This window comes from Lygodium microphyllum, chromosome 22 (genome assembly GCF_053477565.2).
Source record: "Lygodium microphyllum isolate KBCC chromosome 22, Lygodium_microphyllum_v1.1.10, whole genome shotgun sequence".
In the NCBI taxonomy this organism is placed as follows: Eukaryota; Viridiplantae; Streptophyta; class Polypodiopsida; order Schizaeales; family Lygodiaceae; genus Lygodium; species Lygodium microphyllum.
In genome coordinates, this window is record NC_141156.1 from 121,959,524 (window position 1) to 121,981,738 (window position 22,215).

At 40.9% G+C, this 22,215-nt stretch overlaps 1 protein-coding gene across 1 annotated transcript; it reads left to right on the forward strand.

Moving 5' to 3' along the window:
• Positions 1 to 28: 28 nt before the first annotated feature.
• LOC148017566 (endoribonuclease L-PSP family protein) lies at positions 29 to 18,074 on the forward strand. The gene is made up of 6 exons (XM_087662900.1): positions 29 to 415; positions 14,154 to 14,272; positions 14,394 to 14,438; positions 17,130 to 17,203; positions 17,305 to 17,354; positions 17,453 to 18,074. Exons 1-6 carry the CDS (start codon positions 133 to 135, stop codon positions 17,545 to 17,547), a joined length of 666 nt encoding a protein of 221 aa, XP_087519026.1. The 5' UTR covers positions 29 to 132; the 3' UTR covers positions 17,548 to 18,074.
• Positions 18,075 to 22,215: the final 4,141 nt, after the last annotated feature.

The following is a 22,215-nucleotide window of genomic DNA, read 5'->3' on the forward strand; positions in this document are numbered from 1 at the left end:
TGGGGTTGCCTTGATTCAATACAATTGATTATTTTTACGATCGTTCCGAGTCAATGGAACTTATGAATTGGGCACGCGAGCCGGTGTAAAGGATACTTTGAGGGTGTCGTCGAATGTAACGAATAGGAGCAGATGTATCGTAATTGTCTGAGTTCCAGCAGGCGGATTAGCAGCATGGCTTGTTCTTCGTCCTCCCCTTCGGCGCTCATGGCTGGAGCAGCAGGGGTGCTGACAAGGGCCATGGTAGCCGTCGGCTCCCCTCTACAAATAAAGGGTTCCGCTTTCCCCTCCCATGCCTTCACTCAAGGAGCTGGATTCTGCTGCTTCTCCCTCGCTTCTCGTGCCCTGCAGCCTTCGCCCCGGCGGAAGCCGGGACCTTTCGCATCCGTAACTCGAAGCATTGCTCAGTCCGTCGGTAAGATCCCGTCTTTTCATTCTCCTCCACTCTATGTACAAAAGAACAGAACAAGATTAACTTCTTTTTCATTCTCAAATTAGCAGCATTTGAGCTGCTAATCTCTATGAGCGGTGCAAAAGGACCGAACAAAATTAACTTGTTTTATATGTGTGCATAGATACATTTGTATCTTCATTTTTTTTAACATACATTTATATTAAATTCATGTACATAAATATGTACATAAATTGTGCATGAATTTAATACCTAAAACATGTGCACATATACACATATATGTATGCCTGCTGATGTAATGCTAAATACTTGCACACATGTTGGACCAATGAGGATTTCTTGGAGATAACTGTGTTGTGCACTTGCATTGTGCTTCACAAAACATATGAGTAGAGCTAAGAAATTGTCCTAAGATATTATGGAAGTGGTTGGATTTGTAGTGAGTTGTTATCATTGCATTTGAATTAAATTGATTTCTCATGTTGAACTTCATGAAATGTTTTGTGTCACTAGACTAAAGGAAATGCTAGGGATGTAGTGTTGAAAGCTCAACATGCATGTAGTTGAAAGTGCTCTTGGAATCTGTGAAAGAATATTGAGAAATACTTTTATCACATAATAATAGATCAAGTGGCGGGATTGTGTTGAGAAAGATTTTACATGAAAGATGTTAGCTACCCTTTAGGGGGGTTATCTAGAGATTCTCATGAGCAAAAAAAATGAAGCGAAGCATTTCATGTGCATGGATGATACCTAGTGTAGGTATGGTAAAGCCTACTTATGGATTGGGCAAATACAAGACTAGCTTAGAGGTTTGGGGATGCTTGGAGCTAGGACAAGTGGTCTATGAGCTAGGTTGGAGTAACATTCCTAGGCATGCATCCACTCGGGTGGGCAAGTCTTAGTGCGAATCTGCACTTGTTGTTGTGCTAGCCAAGGCAAGTTGTCATCTTTAGACTCTCCAAAGCATCTTTTGGTGGTATGGGACATAGGAGGTTAGGGTTGATGACATAAACGTGTCTACTAGTCTAGCTTATGGTTTAATGGGTATAGACTAGTTATGTTCGAGTCCATTATTGTTTGGAGGCGAGTCAAGCTTGCACCGCCTTGGTATTTTTGTTGCTATAGGTACATTTGTGCCTGTTTTGCAAGTTAACGGTTTCCTTAAAATTTGATCCCTTACTAGTGCAAGTGCTACAAGTTTCACATGATGAATTATGATGTAAAGTTATAGAGTGAAGAAAGTCAAACCCAACAATATCCCAATCACGAAGGATTAACAAACTTGGATTTGCTAGTAAGTTGGTTTGATTGGTCTTTGTAGTTGTTGAGCATCTAGTCATGTAATTAGTTTTGATTCGAAAAAGTTTTTCACGAATAAAATATTTGGGTAAGTTTTTAAAAGAGCATGTTTTTGTAGAAAAGTTGAAGATTATGACTTGAAAAGAGGCATGTCATCTTCAAGATCTTAGAATCTAACATTACGGGAGCCTTAAAACCTATTGTTTCTGAAAAGAATTCACAAGTGGTTTCGTTTTTCCATGGAGATGAAAAATCCATGTGCTAGAAAGTAGTTGTAAAAAGATGAAAGCCCGAAATATACATTTGAAAAGATATGTGAAAAGCTAAACTCAAAGCTCATAGATTGAATTAAAGCCCAAATGAGCTTTGGATTTGTCTCAATTACATGCTCAAACTAGTGTATCTTTAAGCATACAAAGTTACAATCACTCCAATGTTGACTATTGCGAGGATACAGTGGGTGTCGAAGGCAAAAGTTGTGGTAAGTTATGCGAGGATACAGTGGGTGTCAAAGGTAAAAGTTGTGGTAAGTTATGCTTGACAGGTACTAGGAGGTACTCGTCAGATTTTGGCCTAGACTAATTTATTGGCCACTAATGTTAGTGGTGACATTAGAGACTAGGCATTAATTAATTAATTAATGCTGGTCTAAGGATCAATAACTGCTTAGGGATACTTGGAAGACGAATTGGCCTAGCTAATTTAATTATTGGCTAGTGAAATTAATTTTTTGAGCAATGGAATAATTATTAACGAACATAGAGAAAGAGAGAGAGAGACAATCTGCAAGAAAAGAAGAAAATAATGTTGCATTGAACAAGGAATAAATTTTGAATACAAGAGGATTGATCAGTCCTTGCACGTAGCCCACAGCGTTAATGAGGGCACTAGATCAAGCTATGGTGATGGCAGCACCGAAGACGGAGAAAGATAATGGAGTTGGAGAGTGCACCTGCCAAAGAAGAAGGGAAGATGATAATATAGCTGATTGCCAAGTGGAAAATGACTATAAATAGCCAAATATCCCAAAAATTGGTTGACCTGAAATTTGGGGCAAAAAATATGGGCGACTAGTATTTAATGCTGGTAAAAATGTTAGAAATGCTCGGAAAAATTCCGCAAAGGGTAGACAATGTTTGACAGGTGAGGCAGACTGAGGAATGTAGAAACTGTTCGGAAAATGCATATAAAAATCCCGCAAAGGGTGCACAATGTCCGGCAGGTGAGGCAGACTGAAGAATGTAGAATCAGTTTTGGAAATGCACATAAAATCCCAACTTGAGGAGAAAATGCTCTGAAATGCAATAAACTGAGTGCTCTAGAATGAGCTATATTCTCCACCAAAACAAGTGATAGACAAGTTAGAGCTCCTAAAGTCCTTATCTGACGACACAGATTGAGGGTCACAGGCAGGAGATGACAAGGCATGACAAACATGACTGCTAACACCCCTTCTCAGATCCTGGATGTGGTGGAAGGCCAAGGGAGAAACAGATCATGGGATGGTAACAGGAATGCCAATGTGAATGAAGTTCGTTGATGAAGACTACTGATGAAGAAGCTCCTTACGATCCTAGGAAAAATCCCTCTCAAATACTAGGGGCTAGGGAATACGATTGCATCACCAAGATCGTTCCCCTCTGAAAGGGATGGGGGTTTGAGTGAACCAATGGATGAGAGGGTGGGGGATGGGAAGGAACCTGTGGAAAAGATGGTGCACAAGTAGGAATGGATGTAGCAGAAGATGATTGCCTTGGAGGACCCTACATAAAAGAAGGGAAATGGAGCCTATAAAGCCCACTCTCTTGTCAAATGGTCGTGATAACAACCCTTGAAGTAGAATCCTCAATACAAATGGCTTGCTTGGTGAAGACAACTTGGGTACCAAGCCTAGTAAGGCCATAAACTGAGAGGAGTGGAAAGCCCAAGTCCGGAACATAAAGGGCCTGTGAAAGGGAGGTGAACGCACGGTTGGGAAATAAAGACAAAGTACCAACACCACAAATAGGCATCCAAACAATGTCATCAAGAGTGATTGAATCCTCAGAAGGGCATAGATCTAGCAACAAATCACCTCGTGGAGTCATATGACTAGAAGCTTCACTATCAACCATCCAAGGCCTCTCAGAAGATGAGGCAACCACTGAAGAAGGCTTCTTGAAGTCAACAATATGAAGGAACACTGGCTCATGGGTAACTGCTAGAGTAGAGGTAAAAGGCTGGGATATTTTAGCTCCATCCTTTGCTCTTGGATGAAGGTGAGGGTACTTCTTCCAATATTTCTCCTCTGGATGTGTCCCCTTCCCACAATATGGGCATATAGGCTTCTCCAAGTTGAAGTCAGAGCTTGAAGAACTCTTGTCTTTTAGCATTGGACCTTTCTTTTTTCTTCGTCCCCCCTCCGAACTTGCATCAAAAGCTTTGGTGGAGGGGTGGATCCACTGGCTACCTCTTTGGTGTGCTCATCATGCACCAAAACAAGTGGGGCAAGCTTCTCCCATAGAAGTTTCTCACAAGTTCCTTGATGTAAGAAGGTTGGTGTAGAAGATATCAAATCGGGGAGATGGTAGCTGAGTCAAAAGAATCATGGCCATATCGTCTGAAGAGATCATTCTACCAAGGGACACAAGATTATCCCTCATGTCCTCTAACCTGTTGATATGATTCTTCATGGAAGAAGAATCATCAACAACGAGCATTTGTAATTTCTTCTTGAGAGTAATCCGGTGGGCAAATGTCTTCTAATGGTACAAAGAAACAAGCTTTGTCCGCACTTCTGTTGCTTTCCGCAACTTGTGTACATGTATTAGGAAAGAATCTTGCAAGCTCATAAAGAGGAAGATCGAGTTCTAAAGTTGACCTGATCCCATAAGGCTACACAATCCATTGATGATCCAACGGTGGGATCCTCTACTAGATAGGGAATAGGGTTGGTAACAAACTCCCAAAGATTGAAGGTATCAAGGATACACTTCACCTTATATAACCAAAGCGAGTAGTTGGAACCATCAAGCCTCTTCTTTGGGCAAAGAAGGGAGTATGGGTACTTGTATAGAGGGTGCCATGAATGGCATATGAAGGGCAGTAGAATGGGCCTTTTGTGAAACATGGAGAGAGCAGGGAGGAGAGGGATCTTGTTCAAACGAGCTAGGTGACCTCCGATCATTGCGTGAACTAGCACAAAAATCTCCCCATCTCTCAAAGGAAGGAACAAAGACAAAATTGTACCTCTAAATTTGGCTCATGTAGGAGATGAGCTTGGACCTGATTATGCATAAAACGGAACAAGTGGCAATTGGTATTCCATATTCTAATATTTAAATAACTTTGAAAAATTAAAATCAATAAAAATTCGAAATAGAAATGCTTGGCTCAATGGATTAACTTGTTTGCTCCACTAGTTCGCTTGCATGGGCAAAGCTTGCAAGCCCATGGTCGAGATCCTCCACCACTCGATGGGGAGTCAACATTTACTTCTTCCCACCATGATCAATCATTGGACCTTCTTCCTCGACCACCAGCCCGACGAGCGGGGCGGGAAGATGAAGCCATTTCAAGCTGAAAATTGAAATAAAAATGGCTCGAGAGAAGTGAGAACTCGAGTCTCGAGAGAAGGGAGAAGGCTCAAGAGTCAAGAGAGAAGGGAAAAGGAGAGAAGGAAGATGGAAGAAGAGAAGAGGAGAAGAATGGAGAACTTGGAACTTGGAACTTGGAGAAGAAGGAAGACTCAAGAGAAGAGAATAACTAAGAGAAGGGAGAAGGAAGAAGAAAGAAGAGAAGGGAGAAGGAAGAAGGAAGAAGAGATGTTGGCGGGAGGAGACAGGGGGACTGGCGGCTGGCCGCTGATGGGAAAACTGGCCACTAAGGGAAGGGGGGGATTGGTCACTGGCCGTTGTAGCTGACGGGATTGGAGGCGGCCAAGACGTGCGTCGTGCAGACAGGAGAGAGGCGGACGGGAGCGCAGGTCTAGGATTGATGAGCGGGCGGGAGCAATAGCCGGGCCGAAGGTAAATGGGATGCCATGTGGCATTCCCTATCCCATTTCAGGCAGGATACACAACGGGGAATGCGTTTCCTGTCCAAAACGAGATAGGGAATGTTTCACATTTTTGGAATGCGTCCCATGACGGCTTTGTGCCGGGGATGGCAATTCGGCGTGTCGGGGGGCCGTTACGGCTGTTTCTTGTTTCTATGGTTTCACCTTGTCACAACTAAATGGTGTATCTCCTCATATGCCTTATCATTTGGTGCCAACTCTTGCAGCTTTTCATTTAGCCTATCCATAGCCTCATATACCTTGCCTATGCAAGTGGGAAAAACGTTTTTAGGGGCTGGCGGAGTCTATTTTAGCCATTGTGAGAGAGAAGACTGTTAGAGAGCAAGGAGAGACTACTAATGTGGTTTGTAGCCACCATGGATCAGCCCTACAGCATATGACAGTAGTTTGGAGCCCTCTAGGAGCAAGTGACAGTAGTCTAAGGTCCTTTTAGTGCAAATGACACATGGCTGGCAGTAGTGACAGTAGTAATCTCATGCACATTAAGAAGCTCGAAGGAGCACATAACTTTGCAGTCTGGCAAAAGCTGTGCTATAATATCCTGTTGTAGAAGAAGCAGGCAAAGGCGATTAAGACCAAAGGAGCAAAGCCCATAGACATGGAACAGGAAGATTGGGATGAGTTAAAAGAGCTTGCACGCTCAACCATCGAGCTATCGATTTTTGATGCCTTGCTGTTTAACATTGAAGGTTTGGATTTTGCCTATGCTATTTGGACTTGACTGGAAGAACTGTATGTATAGAAGAGTGCCGCAAGCAAAGTGTATTGGTTGAAAAAGCTTATGGATTTGTGTATGAAAGATGGTACAGCAATGTCTACTCACTTGAGTGAGTTTAACTCCATTTCAGCCAGCTGGTTGCCTTGAAGTTTATGATTAATGAAGAACTTAAGGTTACGTTCTTGCTTTGCACTCTGCCAGAGAGTTGGGATACATTCAAGACTGCTATGAGCAATTCTAATGTGATCCTTTTGTATGCTGATGTAGAGAGTGCTCTACTCATGGAAGAAATGAATTGGTAGAACAATGTATCCAGTAAGTCTTCCAATGCTTTGCATACTAGGGGTAGATCACAGCAGAAAGGCAAATTTGATAGCAAGGGATGTAGTAAATCACATGGTAAAGATGTTGAATGCCATCATTGTGGCAAGGAGGGTTACTTTAAACGTGACTGCTACAAATGGAAGAAAGAGAAAGGAAAGGACAAGAAGACAGATGATAGCAAGGAAGAGAAGAAAGAGAGTCAGCCTAAGAAGAGCAGTGTCAAAATTGAAGAAGTGAATGTAGTCACTCATGACATTGACAATGGCAATGACGTACTCTTTGTCTCTTCACACTTTAGTATACATGCTTTACTTGTAGATACAGATGATGACATGCATACTTGGATTCTCGATTCAGGTGCTTCCTTTCATGTCACCCCCATCGTGAGTGGTTCTGTGACTATACAGGGGGTCGACATGGTGTGTTATCCATCTTGGGGACAGCTATGCATGTGACATTGCAGGTATTGGTAGTGTGGAGTTGCAGTTTGAGCATGGTTTTGCCTTCACACTTTAGCATGTACGACATGTATCTCAGCTCAAGAAGAGCTTGATTAGCACAGGGCAGCTAGATGACGATGGATTTCATATCACCTTTGGTGGAAGATCTATAAGGGATCTAGAGTGATTGCCAAAGGTTGTAAAAGTGATACCTTGTATCCTCTCCATGTATCTAATGTGAGTAATCATGTTGTTGCCGTGACCAAGTAGCCAAGCGTTTCTTTGTGGCATGGCCGGTTGGGACACATGAGTCAAACTGAAATGAAAGTGCTTTCTCGTTTGGGTTACTTGCCTTGTCTTCGTTATGCTGATTTTGAGCATTGTGATCATTGTGTTTATGGTAAACATGCACAGATGTCTCATAAGAAGTCTCTTTCGCTGAAATCTTCTCCTCTAGAGTTAGTACATTCCAATGTATGTCAGATGCCAAGGTTATCTTTAGGGGGAAAGAAATACTTTGTCACCTTTGTCGATGATGCTATACAGAAGGTATGGGTTTACCCTATTCGTAGCAAGAATGGTGGGAAATATGTATCCAAGGCCTTTCAGGCATTTTGTGATAGCAAAGGGATAAAGAGGGAGCTCACTGCCCCTCATAATCCACGCCAAAATGGAGTTGCAGAGCATATGAATCGGACCATACAGGATAAGGTCCGTACGATGCTGTCTCATGCTCTTTTACCTCATGGTTTTTGGGCAGAGGTTGTTATGACAGCCGTACACTTGATTAATCGGTTACCAAATAGGTCTTTTGGGGGGGGGGGGGAGGGGAGTTCCCCAAGAAGCGTGGTCGGGCAAGCTACCTTCGCATGCACACTTGAAAGTGTTTGGCTGCGAAGCATTTGTGCACATATGCAAGGAAAAACGCAACAAACTTGAGCCAAAGTCTTGTAAATGTATTTTCCTAGGATACGGTGATGAAGGTGAAATGGATTATAGATTATGGGATCCTAAGAAAAGGAAAGTAGTATGCAGCAATGATGTTATCTCCCGGGAAGATCACATGCATAAACAGTCCGAAAAGACTGAGGAAGTTTGTAGGATTGTATTCCGGGAAGAAATACCTTTTGGACAACAAAATGTACGCGTTGTACAGCAGCAAATACCTGCTGTAAATGAACCTGCAAATGCAGGAAATAATGCTGGAAATGATCAGCCAGCTATTGCCCATAATGATGAGCCATTGGATGTGCAGGAACAACCAGGACAACAAGCTGTTAATACTGATTTGCAGGCTGAAATGCCAGGACAACAAGCTGAAAATGGAAATTTGCAGGCTTGACAGCTAGCAAACAATGATCATTGGGTTAGGGGATCGTCTAGGGCTACTAGACAACTTGATAGATTTGTTCTTGGTGCAAACAATGTGACTGATTATGTCATGTTGACAAACTGTCGTGAACCGTCTTGCTTCAAGGAAGCAATGGATAGACAGGACAGCAAGAAATGGTATAAAGCCATGTTGTTAGAGATAGAATCTCTTGAGAAAAATGACACTTCGGACTTGGTGCAGCTGCCTAAAGGGCAGAAAACCCTTCCATGCAAATGGGTTTACAAGATGAAGATCACTTTTGGTTCCTCGCCAAAGTATAAAGCAAGATTGGTTGTGAAAGTGTACAAGTAAGAACATGGAGTTGATTTTGATGAGATCTTCTCTCCTATAGTCAAGATGACTACAGTGAGAACTATTTTGGGCTCGGTTGCAGCTGAGGATATGGAGCTCATACAGATGGATGTAAAGACTGCATTTTTACATGATGTGCATGAAGACATATATATGCAGCAACCTAAAGGGTTTGTGGCAAAAGGGAAAGAGAAGATGGTATGTAGACTCAAAAGGAGTTTGTATGGGCTGAAACAACCACCAAGAGAATGGTATCATAAGTTTGATACATTTATGTAGTCTCAAGGTTTTCATAGAAGTCAAGTGGATCACTGCTTGTACACCAAGAAGGCTGCTGATGGCAGCGTGATTACCTTGTTTCTGTATGTTGATGACATGCTGATTGCTGGTAGGGATACTCATGCCTTGGACTCACTGAAGCAAAGTCTTCATGGCAGCTTTGACATGAAAGATCTTGGTGATGTAAATCACATTCTTGGCATGTGAATACTCAGAGATAGGTCAAAAGGATTACTCTATCTATCTCAGCAGGAGTATATCTCCAAGGTTTTGTAGCGTTTCAATCTGGACGGGGGGAAAACATTGGGGTTTCATTGCCTCCATATGTGAAACCCAGTGCATAGGACATCCCTACATCTGATGATGAGAAGGCTGAAATGGCCAAGATACTATATACTTCAGTTGTTGGCAATTTGATGTATGCTATGGTTGCTACACGTCGTGACATTTCCTTTGCAGTGGGAGTAGTTAGTAGATACATGGCAAACCTTCGTAAAAGGCACAAAGGATCTGTGTATCTGCTTTGGAAAGCGGAAGACATCTGTTGTTGGCTTTACGGATGTAGACTATGCTGGTCATGCGGATAGCAGAAAGTCCACTTCTGGGTATGTGTTTACCTTCATAGGAGGAGCAGTCACTTGGATCTCCAGGCTACAAAAGTGTGCTGCATTGTCTACTACAGAGGTAGAGTATGTGTCTGCCATTGAGGCATGCAAGGAGTGGGAGAGCTTGGCATTAGAGAGTTACCTCTCTGCATTGTGGTAGTCAGAGTGTTATCATCATACTAGCACGGAATCCCGTCTTTCATGCAAAGATGAAGCACATACAGGTTAAATATCACTTCATTAGAGATGTACTTGATAGGAAGAGCATTGAGCTTGTCAAAGTGCATACAGATGATAATCTTGCAGATCTCCTCATGAAGGGTCTTTTAGCAGAGTGGTTTGCTCATTGCCGACAGATGATGGGAGTTGGATAGATATATGTATTTCAGCTTTATATATACCTAGACTTAGTTGATTCTTTTCTCCCCTTAAGGCACGTTGCCTTTAGGTGAGAGGTTATTGGGAATAAAGGGCCATCATGCCTTTTATATGTGCACGGTGTGAATACACCCTTAGCACATTTGTACTTTCATATATATATATATATATTTATCTAAAAACCTAAAGAGGTACACTCATCATTGTACCCAAGAACGTCATGCTCACTCTACTCTCTACTTTGCGCGTGCACACACACACACACACACACACACACACTCTCTCTCTCTCTCTCTCTCTCTCTCTCTGTGCTGTGAGAAAGCATTGCTTGCCTCGATCCTCGTGCTGAGTTAGAAATCCGGCGTTGAAACTGTATATTAGCTTTTTTCTAGTTGGAAAACTCGTAATTCCACGGCCTTTATTGGGTTTAGTAGAAGCTTTTGACAACCACTCCTTTCATGCCTTTGGTTGCGTATGAAAAAACATGCTACTTTTTGACGTTTTTGTAGGCAGCTTTCTAATCCCTTTTTTTCAGCATTATCCAGCTTATTAAATTAATTTTCAAAAGATTAATTCTGAAAATTAATTTGACAAGTATTCTAGTGCCAAAAAAATAATTCCACCAGCCAATAATTAAATTGGCTAGAACGATTTGTCTTCCAAGTATCCTTGAGCAGTTATTAGCCCTTAGACCGGCATTAATTAATCAATTAATGCCTAATCTCTAATGTCACCACTAACATTAGTGGCCAATAAATTAGTCTAGGCCCAAATCTAATATTAGATACAACCTATTACCTATTGGATATAACTTATTATAACTTTTGCCTTTGGCATCAACTGATATTTTGGGGTCTTGGGTTCCACATTGTGAAATAATTGACATGCACCTCACATGTACAATCCACATTTGCACATTTGATTAACTTTTGATCAAATGCTAAACAAAGCACTAAAATTTCACATTCTCATAATAGAGGGATGGGTATCATATAGAATCTCTCAATGCTTGCATCAGAGTTGGTGTCTGTGGAGCAATCAATGGAGATGAGGAAATAGCTAGCTTTTAGGGAGCTAGGGGTGGACAACAGTCATTGTCTCGTAGTGGAGTGGATTGTGGAGCTGAAGGAGTCAAACAACCTCTGTCTCTCGAAGGAGTGGATTGACAAGAAGACAATATCTAACAATCACTATCTCTCGGGGAAGCTGACTGTAATATTATAGTCGTGATCATGGAAGCCATTGGACCTGAAGGTAGGTGGGAGAAACTGCCATAGGACACTATGGCCATCTCCAAGAGGTCATGGCACTTGATGATCCTCGTTTTGCTCGTAAGGACTTACAATGCATCGGATGTGTCTTATTGCCTAGAGCGTAATACTCTGATAGTTGATGCAGAATGATCTTTGTGGCCCAGAAGGGAGACGTGGCACAAAGAGTACTTGGTGGTAGATGCATGTGTTCCGTGGTATGGGGTGTAAAGGTTGAAGTCAACAGTCTTCATTGGTATGATCGTTCTTGTCATAGTAGGAGCACTCAATGGACTGCCATCTGTTAGGAGAACCCATAGCATTAGAGTGTTAACTTGTAAAAGGGACAGTGGGAGGGAGAAGAAGATAAGGATAACTCCCAATGATTTAGCAAATATAGGGGGGTAATCAGAAGATGTTGCTGCTCTTGCAACTTGTCTTTGCCTTCTCCGATGTAGGATCTTCTTGGCTCTCTTTGCACCTATCTTTGATAGAGACACGGTAGGGTTTGCGGGGGGAAACACTGAGTGTTCACGCTAAGTGAATCAAACTGATACATCGGAGCAGAAGCTTTGAAGATAATTGCACTGTCTTGTTTGAATTAGGTGGCAGCACGTGTAGGGATTCTGCACAATGGAGGGAGTGAATTGCAGTCCTTCGACAATAGGATATTGAAGGTAAATGTTGAAGGGTGAAATCTCTCCAAGACGATGGTTGCTATCAAGGCAACTGTTGGGCAGCCAATTGGAGGAGAAAACACAAGAATATCTAATGAAGATATCTATGTGTAAGACGTTAGTGGCCGCAGACTGCTGGACAGGCGGCTGCAGACAGGCGACTGCTGGACTTCTGGGCAGCCCTTTAGGAGTGAAGAAAGCACAAAAATGTAGGTATTTGATGTAGGGTTGATAAAGTGGGTGTAACCCGCTGTAAATGTCCTAAATCCACCTCAAACGAAGCTTAATGATGGGGCTAGGTGAGGAGGTTTGACGTTGGATGATGTAGGCTGCAAAAAGTGACAAACTGTAATGTCCTCCTCCTAGGGTGTGAATGGCAGTGGAGAGGATGGAGAAAGGAGAGAAGAATATGGAAGAGAGCGAGTGTTCAGAAGGAATGAATGTGTGGGATGAAGAATGAGGGAAGTTAGTGTCATAGTTATAGGTAGAGACTATCTTGAGTGGTACCCTAACTCTCTCGAGTGGCCCCCACTGAAGTCTCTCAGGTGGCGTCCTGACTCTAAATAATGATCTAGATAAAACCTTTTTGGGGCTGCAAATGGAAATCAAAATGGGAAAGTAGGAGAAATGTACTGAATGACTATGCTGCCCAGCCCAAAAGATGAGCCACCCAGGTAGTAGGTAGCTTCTCTTGCGCAAAGCGCAGTACAAGAGGGGCTGCCTACACAGAAATGCAGGTAGAAAAGGACCTGCCCTGCAAAATAAAAATGTGCGAGGCAGGGATTAACACTGCCCAGTGCCCCGAAAGAAGGGAGGGTCCTCTTGATCAAATGCCGAGTGCATGTGGTAGTGCAGCGCCAAACACAGCAGGTGGTGGCAGAAAATGGGCTGCCTGACTGCAAATGCAAGGCTAGCAGCTCTGTGGTTAATGGTGACACGTAGGAAATGTGAACCCAGATCAATAATCTATTAAGAGTGTTCAAGATAAGAGCATGGTGTTATTTTGATAGATGATAGTCACCTTGGCCTTTTGAGCCAGGAGGGTTGGTTTATTTGAGGTTTCGCAAGGTTCTTAAGCTTTATCAACAAGAAAACTCTTGAACTTATCTCTTCGGTATTGTGGTCCATTCTAGGTTTTATGCTATATTGTCACTACTTTGTAGGAACTAAAGCTACTTCGAGATGTTAGAGTTCATCCAATTTTTCATGTTAATCGTTTCAAAGTAAATTTGGGATGCGAGGATAACATAGTTCCTCGAGAACTTGTTGAGATGGAAAATTATTCTATGTTCTGCAAGACTGCATGAACATGAAAGGTACTTGGATCTAGGAAAAGAAAGCTTTGCAATCATGTGGGTTAAAATTGAGTGGAAGGTTAGACAAATTGAGGATTTGACTTGTGTCTCAGTCGGGAATGTATTCCATACAAATTCCCTTTGTTTCATTGCAAGAGTGCAATGGTTTAGAAGAGGGAAAGTATTCTTTGGTGACCAGGCTTGCTTGTTTGTAGGCCATGGGCGGGTTTGGGGCTTTGCCACCCAATCTATACATGATCTGCTGCACCTTTCATTAACATTTTTACTAGTGTGATCCTTGATTGCCGTCTATGCAGTTTAGTTTCCTGCTCATTCATCAGATATGATATCTAAAGGTACTCTCCCACTACTCATGTTTGCTGTCTGACAATTCACAAGAGCATTCATGGGGAAGGTTTAGTCGGTGTTCTTATGTTATACATTGGATTCACAACCTCATTAAGCTCAAACGACCTTGAGTTTTCTAGTGATGTTTGCAATGCTTCTTGTGTCATTTTTATCAGAATGAACAACTTATTTGTTAAGACAGGCCATATGATGATTACTTGGTTAGATTTCTATAGGCATCAATTGATAACCTGTCTTACATTCTTATCACCGATCCAATCAGGAGATTGTTCTTGTGCAATTGCCATTAATTATCATGATGTATTAAGTATGCCAGGGTTTTTTGGATGGTAAATTGTTTGACAGTTAAGATAATGCTTGCAGCTCTGCAGAAGGAAGCTGTGGTTGCACAAGATGCACCTGCAGCGCTAGGACCATATTCACAAGCAATCAAATCAGGAAACCTTCTGTTTGTTTCTGGAGTATTAGGTCTTATTCCAGAGGTGTGTCTGCTTAGCATTTCTTAATCAAATGAATCATACACTTCCATGCAAATGTTTTTGCAGATATATTGTCTTTGATGTAGGCTTTACATCTTAGTGTTTGTTATTACTGTTTTGACAGACTGGAGCCTTTGCATCTGAAACAGTAGAAGGTCAAACAGAGCAGGTTGAAATACCCACCCCTTTCTTTAGTGATCTAGAGTCTCAATACGTTGTTATTGGTTTTGAAAAAATATGTTGTACTAAGTTTTGTCTTTGATGGTTGAAACATTGAGGGTAGGGAACAATTTCTACCAAAGTCAATCTAAATGTTTTTATATCTTCTCTGTTGTCACACATTGCCAGTTCCATGGTATCAGAGACTCTGACTTCTGCTCTCAACTGCTGAATGCCGCATGCAGGACTCACTGTATGGCCTCCTGGAACTTGGAAGACCCGCTTTGTTGACTTTTCTGAGCTTGCTATGTGGACTCCTGGGAGACCAGCTTTATGGCCTCCTGTGAGACTTTCTCTATGGTCTTCCATGAAATCTAGTCCACATTATTTTGATTCCATTGGAGGCTGAGACCTGCCTAGCCTCCCAAGACGCCTGGAGGACTCTTGACGAGTCCAGTTGCTGTAAAATTGACGATTGTAGTTCTTGACTCCCAGGACAATAGCGTGCAAGTCCAAAGGCCTCTTTGTGCCATTTGACTCCCAGGACAAAAGATTAAAAGCTCAAGTCTGAGGATTCATTTTTTATGGAAGTGCTTCTGCAATAAGATTTTCTGCAGTCAAGTAGCCGTACGTGGGATGAAGTGTCATGACTCATAACTCTGCTTGGAAGTTCTGCATGTGAATGGAGTAGGTATGTCCATGTGTCTGTGTGTCTGCGCACCTTTGTGCATGTGAGTGAGTGTAGATCTGCCAGTACAGTCTACCTCCCAAGGTCAAAGAGGTAAATGCTGACCTTGGCTTATAAAAGGCCCAAACCTTTTTACTTGCAATCATCCAATATGTTCATTTCTCTTCTTTCTTGAGTCTCATCCTCTTGAATCCACACTATTTTACAGTCATTTCTCCCATTTACCAACAGATTAGTTCTTGGGAACCAGCCGTGATTAATCCAAGCCTTTCTGCCCCAAATCTTCTCAGCACTAGAGGGCCATCTTCTCTCTGCTGATAAAAACCCTGTCCAGATCCATGAAATGAACATCAGTTCCTCAACAGCCATGTCCTCTGCTGAACACAGAAATGCAGAAACCACCAATATTTGATGATCAAACAGTATAGGGAGCTCCTCATGGTGAGTAATCCAATGTTGTCTGAACTCTTGGAGCAGAGACCCAAATCTTCTCAGCATTAGATGGCCATCTTGTCTCTGCAGATAAAAAACTGTGTCCAGATCTATGGGACGAGCATCACTTCTTCAACAGCCTCATCCTCTACTGAACACCAGAAATGCAGAAAACCACCAATATTTGATGATCAAACAGGTATAGAGAGCTCATTTTGAAGAGTAATCCAATGTAGTGTGAACTCTAGGAGCAGAGGGATCTATTTTGGGCCTAAGAATTGTTGAATTAAAAGGAGGTGAAAATTATGGATGTTCACATTCCAACATGACCCTACAAATAGGACCAGTGAAGGTTATTGTTAATTTTATTGCCAGAGGAAGCAGGGTAGGACCCAAAGTTTAGTAGGTCCAGGGGACCACAATAATTTTGCATTCAACATATGATACACTTTTGTTTACTTTTGTCTTTTTGTGCCATTTGTATTGCTGAGTCTTGTGGTCTGCATAGTGTGGGGCTATTTAGCGGCGGCTCATAGAACACCTCTTCTTCCAAGTCAATCAAGGAAGTCCCTTTGAATTCTCACTCTTTTCTATCCTCTCTCTAGTTTGACTGCTCTTGATTTCCTGCACTGATGTGGCATGTTTCCAGCGCTAGCAAATGAAGGAATAACTACAATATGAGGAAAGTCATCAGATAGTTGTTTGAGTGTGAATGATGAAGCTGGACTTAAGAAGCCTTCACATGAATTCTGAGACCAAGCTCAAGGGTCTTGTTTCATCCTGTGTAGTTCCTTTCAAATATTACAGGCTTTGTCAAGGCGTTTCAATTGGGATCATACTTAAGAAAAGTGTCACTACTGCTTTAGTCCATCCTTGTGTCTCTATGCAGTGCAACCCTTGCAGGATCGACGTTGAGAAAGCCAAAGGCAAAACCACATCCATTTGCCGTACAGGCCAGTTACCATGTGCTTCTAAGCCATGAAGTGTCAGAGTGATGCTAATCTGGGCGGTTGAAGTAAAGATATGCAGTTACTCCATGCTAAGTGTGCATGAGACTCATGCTGAGTTTAAATGACTCTGGACACAAAAGTGATTTGTTGGAATAAATTCATTGTATCAACTCAAATTAAGCCTTAGTCAGGGGGGCATTCTATTTTTTCCTGTTATAAACATAGAATTTAAACAGGGGGCTGTTTTTCTATGTTTCTAGATTCTTAGTAGGGAAGTGCGCTAGATAGCTAAAATTGTTACTGCTTTTTTGGAGTTCATATGTTTTCAAAATTCGAGTGTTATTGTTGTGTATTAAGAGTGTGGCAATGTAGGTGGTTGAAATCCCATAAATTGTGCCTTGCGAGAAGCATTCATGTATTTATGAAGATGATATTGGCAATAGCTGTATATTCAAGAACTACAGGAGCAAAACACATTGCAATTCTTTTGTTGCAAGAATTTTGGGCAGGCATTATGCGCATTCATGTTGCCAGTAATTCAGTTTTCTTGTCCTAGTCTCATAACCAGTGCGACATGGAAGCATTGATGTCTTCTGATGATGACATACTTTCGTTTTTTGGTTTACTTAAGCTTTTGAAGAACATGGGAGCTATCCTGCAAGCGGGTGGTAGTAGTTACGCTTCCGTAGTCAAAACTACCATCATGTATAGTTCTTCCTTTTCCATAAAAGAAAACGTCAGTACAATTAACTGCTTGCAAGCTAAACTCATTGTAATAACATTTCTTTTCATTTCTCTTCCTGCAGGCTGGCTGATCTTAGTGACTTCAAAAAGGTCAATGAAATTTACGCCAAGTGTAAGTAAATGGAGTTTATGCAATTTCATTTTGTAAAAGCTTAGTAGTGCTATGGGGAGGAAGCTACTAAAGGACACTACATTTGGCACGCTTGGCAGATTTTCCAGCTCCATTTCCTGCACGCTCAACTTACCAAGTGGCTGCTTTACCTCTAAATGCTCGAATTGAAATTGAGTGCATTGCAACCCTTTGACTTCTGGAATGCAAAACCGTGCAAGAGTTCTTACCGTTGGGTCTAATAACTAGAGACCCTGATCGTTGGGCTCTGTTTTATCTTGAATCATTCAAGATTTCAGAAACAACTGAAAACTCCGAGTGAAAGACCATACCAAAGATTCATTTGTTGAATGTCAGGTTACCAAACTGTTTTAAAAGAAGGGGGTACTGGCTCACAGTTGAATCTTCTTGGCATAAAGGATCACTTGCTCAAACTTCATTCCAAAGGCTTTCATAGCACAATAAATGTTGATGTCCATTTGATGACATTCTGAGAATCCTGAGATTATAGTTTACACTCCAGTCTCTGGTAGGAATTGAATGCAAGCTTCAATTTACAGTGAAATGCAATTGCCAAGTCAAAGGGCAAAGGTACAGAGGCAAAAATAAAGCTTTCATCCTGCAACATGCAATAGCAGACACAAAAATGGTGCTTTTGCTTGAATGTGTTTTGGTTAACAGTCTTTTGCAGGGCTTGAATGTCTATTCTTTGATTTTGTCCTATGCTGGTCCACATTATGGTTGTGAAAGGCCACTGTAGAGCATGAAAATGCCCATAAGATGGGGGTGGATTAGCAGGGGCCTGTCTCTATACTTTCTTTACGGTAGCAGCTGGATGTAAAGTCTTTAATGGGTTTTTTTTGATTTGATGAATATGGAAGTAATGTAGACAAGCTTAACAATCATCACTTTCAAACAAGCATGGTTTTGAAATCCAAACTGTAGCAGTGTAATGCATAACTTCCCAAAGATTGGGGCTACTAGTGTCTTATTTCAAACATTGAATGGTTGGAAATGACCTTGATGTCTTGGAAATTGGGCTACAGCGCATTTGTTGAGCTGCTAGGTTCGTGTATAGTTCTTGTTTCAAATTGAACCAATGGAACATTGGAATCAGGCAAAATTGTGATCCTTTACAGGTTCCTGTCTTATGCTCTCTTTGTGCTTTCAGCATGCAACAAGTGTAATAGACCAACAATGAAATAATGTTATTATATATTGCCAATTCTTTGAAGGGGTGGTATTTATGTGAAATAATGTAGGTAATTTTTGGATTGAGATGCCTCTCTCCCCATTCCCATGTCTCAAGCTTGATGTTGAAAGACGGGTGGTTATTTTTGCTTGTGAAACGAGGCCTGCATCCATTGATGCGTGCATAAATAGCCTTTTTGTGATTGACAACTAAACTATTGGGTGGTGGCTGCACATTGCTTCCTTCATCAGCTAGAAAAGAGCTTGGTATTATCAATTTGAAGTTGATTTGATCAAAATTGAGAAATTGCACCAAGAGAAGAGACCCAAGGTGGTAACTATTGATTTGAAGTTGGCTTGATTGGGTAAGTTTCGTAATTCTCTAGCCACAAAGCTATCCTTACAGCTATAAGGTATGATGTCAATTCTTAAAAGGCATCATACTTCCTCAAAGTTGGGAAGCTTTGATCATGAGATGGATGTAATCTTAGGGGTTTGCATTATTGCGAAATGAATGTATGCAACATGCTTGTGAGAAGAAAACAAACTCAACTTAGAACTAAAACAACTATTGGACCATGGGAGAACTTTTGTTTGTTCAAAAGGAGGAAGGCATAGCTTGTTAAGATGAGTTGTTAGACTCCAATTGTAAATTGTGATCGCATGCTAATTGTCGAGGGATCTTAGAAGTACCATATATTTAGTGGGTAATGAATGTGTGACATGATCTCGAGAATTAATGAAGAATCCTTGAAACTTGGAGAAATGTTTTCGTATTAGAGTCAAATGGAAGAGTCTTTTGAGCAAATTGACTTTTTCTTGATTGAATGCTTTAATAAGTTGGAATTTTGAAAGAGAAAGGGGGGATTCTGAAATGCATAAATTTGATGGTGTTGAGAATCATGCATATGATTTCATTACCAATTGAAGCAAATGTGATACCACATTGGAATGATGTCTATACTACTTTGTACCAATATGGTTTGACATGCTTATATTTGCTACTAGGGTGGCACGTTCCTAAAATAATACAACATAGATTGAAATCAAACTTGAGTTTCATGACATTTCCCAACATGAGGAGTTACTTGCAATGATACAACATACATTGACACCAATTTGAGTTCATGTAGCCATAATGAAGTTTTCTATGACGTGTTTTTTAACAAATGTTTATGATATGAGAACCCTACTAGGATCACGTTAAGAAAGGATCCAACAAAATATTATGCTATACCCAAAGTGTTCATGATGGGCATGAAAGACACATGATTAATGAGTTGCCAACAAGAAATTACACGAATATTAAATGTAAGAAATACTATTGCTAGCAAAAGATGACATGTCAAATATTTTGGCGATACACAATAAAGAGCACAAAATTCAAGTGTGGATTACAAGGTGATAAAGACTTTGAAGATGGATAATTATACTAGGAATATATTAAGCATATGCATGACAGAGTTGTTAGCACCCTATTTTCTTTTCGAAGATGTAGTCACCTTCATTTTTGACCAGTCTAGATGGTCTCATGCAAATTGGATTTGTAGTACCTACTCCATCCTACAAGGGCATAGAGGCATATGATGGCTACTGATTCATAATAATCCTTTTAATGGCCATTACTTAGAATTGATTATTTAAGGAACATCTAATCAATTTAAGTGTGACTTGGATGTGGTAACTAGCCACAAAAAAGCTCTTGCAAGATTAAATTTGCAACCTACCCACCCTTTCAGTTAGAGTAATCATTTGAAGGGCATGCTTGAGTCGGGAGCTTCAATGTGCAATACTATACCCTTTCTTTTGATGGGAAAAAAGACATTTGAGGGGCATGCTTGAGTCGGAGCTTCAATGTACAATACTGTGCCCTTTCTTTTGATGGGAAAAAAGACGATGATTCTTTTACATTTGTACATATAGTGAGGCATTTATGAGATTACTTCTTGGATTACATTTGATGAGCTCTTTAAATGATCTCCTTGAGTTAGAAGGGGTACGCTTGCAATTTGCTACATCCACAAATTTTCTATAAATCATGTGATTTAAAAAAGGCCTCTACAAATCAAGAAGTTCCACAAGTGGAAAAACTAGTTCTATTTTGCATGTTCCTACTCTCTACTTTTATTTTGCACGAGTGATTTTGCAATTCCCTCCCCATCAATTCCAAATTGCTGCCTTAGTTGCCTAAATTTATTTTTTCGTCAACATCTCTCCATTATGTTCAACATATGTTGCTGCAAACAGTGCCTCCAAAAGGAGCACGTTCTCCCTAGCCCCACTCTTATCGAAGGAATACACTCATCTAGCCTGATCATGAGTGGCCTATGCTAAATAAGATCACATTGTAGCTTTACTTAGTTAAGGAACTAAGTTCCTTAATACTCTAGCCTAGAACCATAATGCCTAATGCTCCAACCACCAAAATGCTAAACTACATACATGCAAAATATTAACCAGCACTAGCACCAAATGTTAGTTTGCGTTCTTATGATGAATAGTCCTAAATTGGACCCCACAAAATTTGATCATACAAGGACAAACCCGCATCCATAAAATACAACTTACTACACCTTCATGGGAGGTGCAAAGTGCTTTGAGTGTAAGATGTAAGGCTACACCTCACCTTTATGCCTTAGATAAGGTTATTAATTCCCTTTGACATGATCTTGGACCTACCAAAAGGCTAAGTTACATCATGCTAATATGCTTCCTTGAATTCCTAGTTTGTAAGGGCTAATTACATCATGCTACTATGGGGATTCAAGAGCTAAGTTATATCATGCTACTATGGCTTCCTTGAATTCCCAATTTGTAGAAACAAGTATCGATGTCAGACTTTAAATCTTCCTCCCCAACCAATCTAATGTAGCAAAAGTAAGGACAAGTGGCTAAGTCAAATATCTCAAAACCATATGTCCTCATAGAAACATAAAATAGGGGTGTAAATAAGCCCTCACAAAAAATTACAAGATGGTGTATAATTAAGGTTACATGGAAAAATGTGCCACAATTAGTTATGAAATATGTTCCTATGCAGTATTTGATATGATGCACATGGAATCTTACTACGCTTATTGAGAAACATTCACTCCCCACAGCCTAACACTAATCCACAATAATAGTCCTGGTAAACAAGCAAGCAACATTGCATAGTATCCATTGTCAAACCACACCCATTAAGGAAATCTAGCCCACGAGCAATATTTTTTAAGAACATCAAGCCCACACTCAAGCGATAACAAGGATGCTAAAAAAAAGGACTTATAGGCCTTAGAATAGTCAACATTGCATAGTACAAAATGTCTTCATACATGTTGACACTACCCCCCCAATGGTTGAGACACACATAGGCTTGTGGTACAAATATGGAATTCTTCATGTACCATTGTTTAATCACCTAAGGACATGCTACATCAACAATAATAAATCATAAATCCACTTTGACAAATGTAGTATTTGATATATTGAGTCTCATTGTTGGAATATGAGGGCATGCCATGTCCCAAGGCTAAGCCACATTCAAGCTTGGTATATATTAACCTAGAATATAATAATTGACACCCCTTGATCCCATAGGACCATTTTCCCAAGGCTAAGCCACATCAAGCCTTGATATATACTAACCTAGGAGAGAATAATTAACATCCCTTGATCCCATAAAACCATTAGG

Bases quoted from the DNA above. Each gene is read 5' to 3' on its own strand.
- LOC148017566 (XM_087662900.1), top strand. From the start codon at position 133: ATGTATCGTAATTGTCTGAGTTCCAGCAGGCGGATTAGCAGCATGGCT. The intron at 17,204-17,304 runs GTATAGTTCTTC...CTCTTCCTGCAG, and splicing joins GTAGTCAAAACTACCATCAT to GCTGGCTGATCTTAGTGACT. The intron at 17,355-17,452 runs GTAAGTAAATGG...CACGCTTGGCAG, and splicing joins CAATGAAATTTACGCCAAGT to ATTTTCCAGCTCCATTTCCT.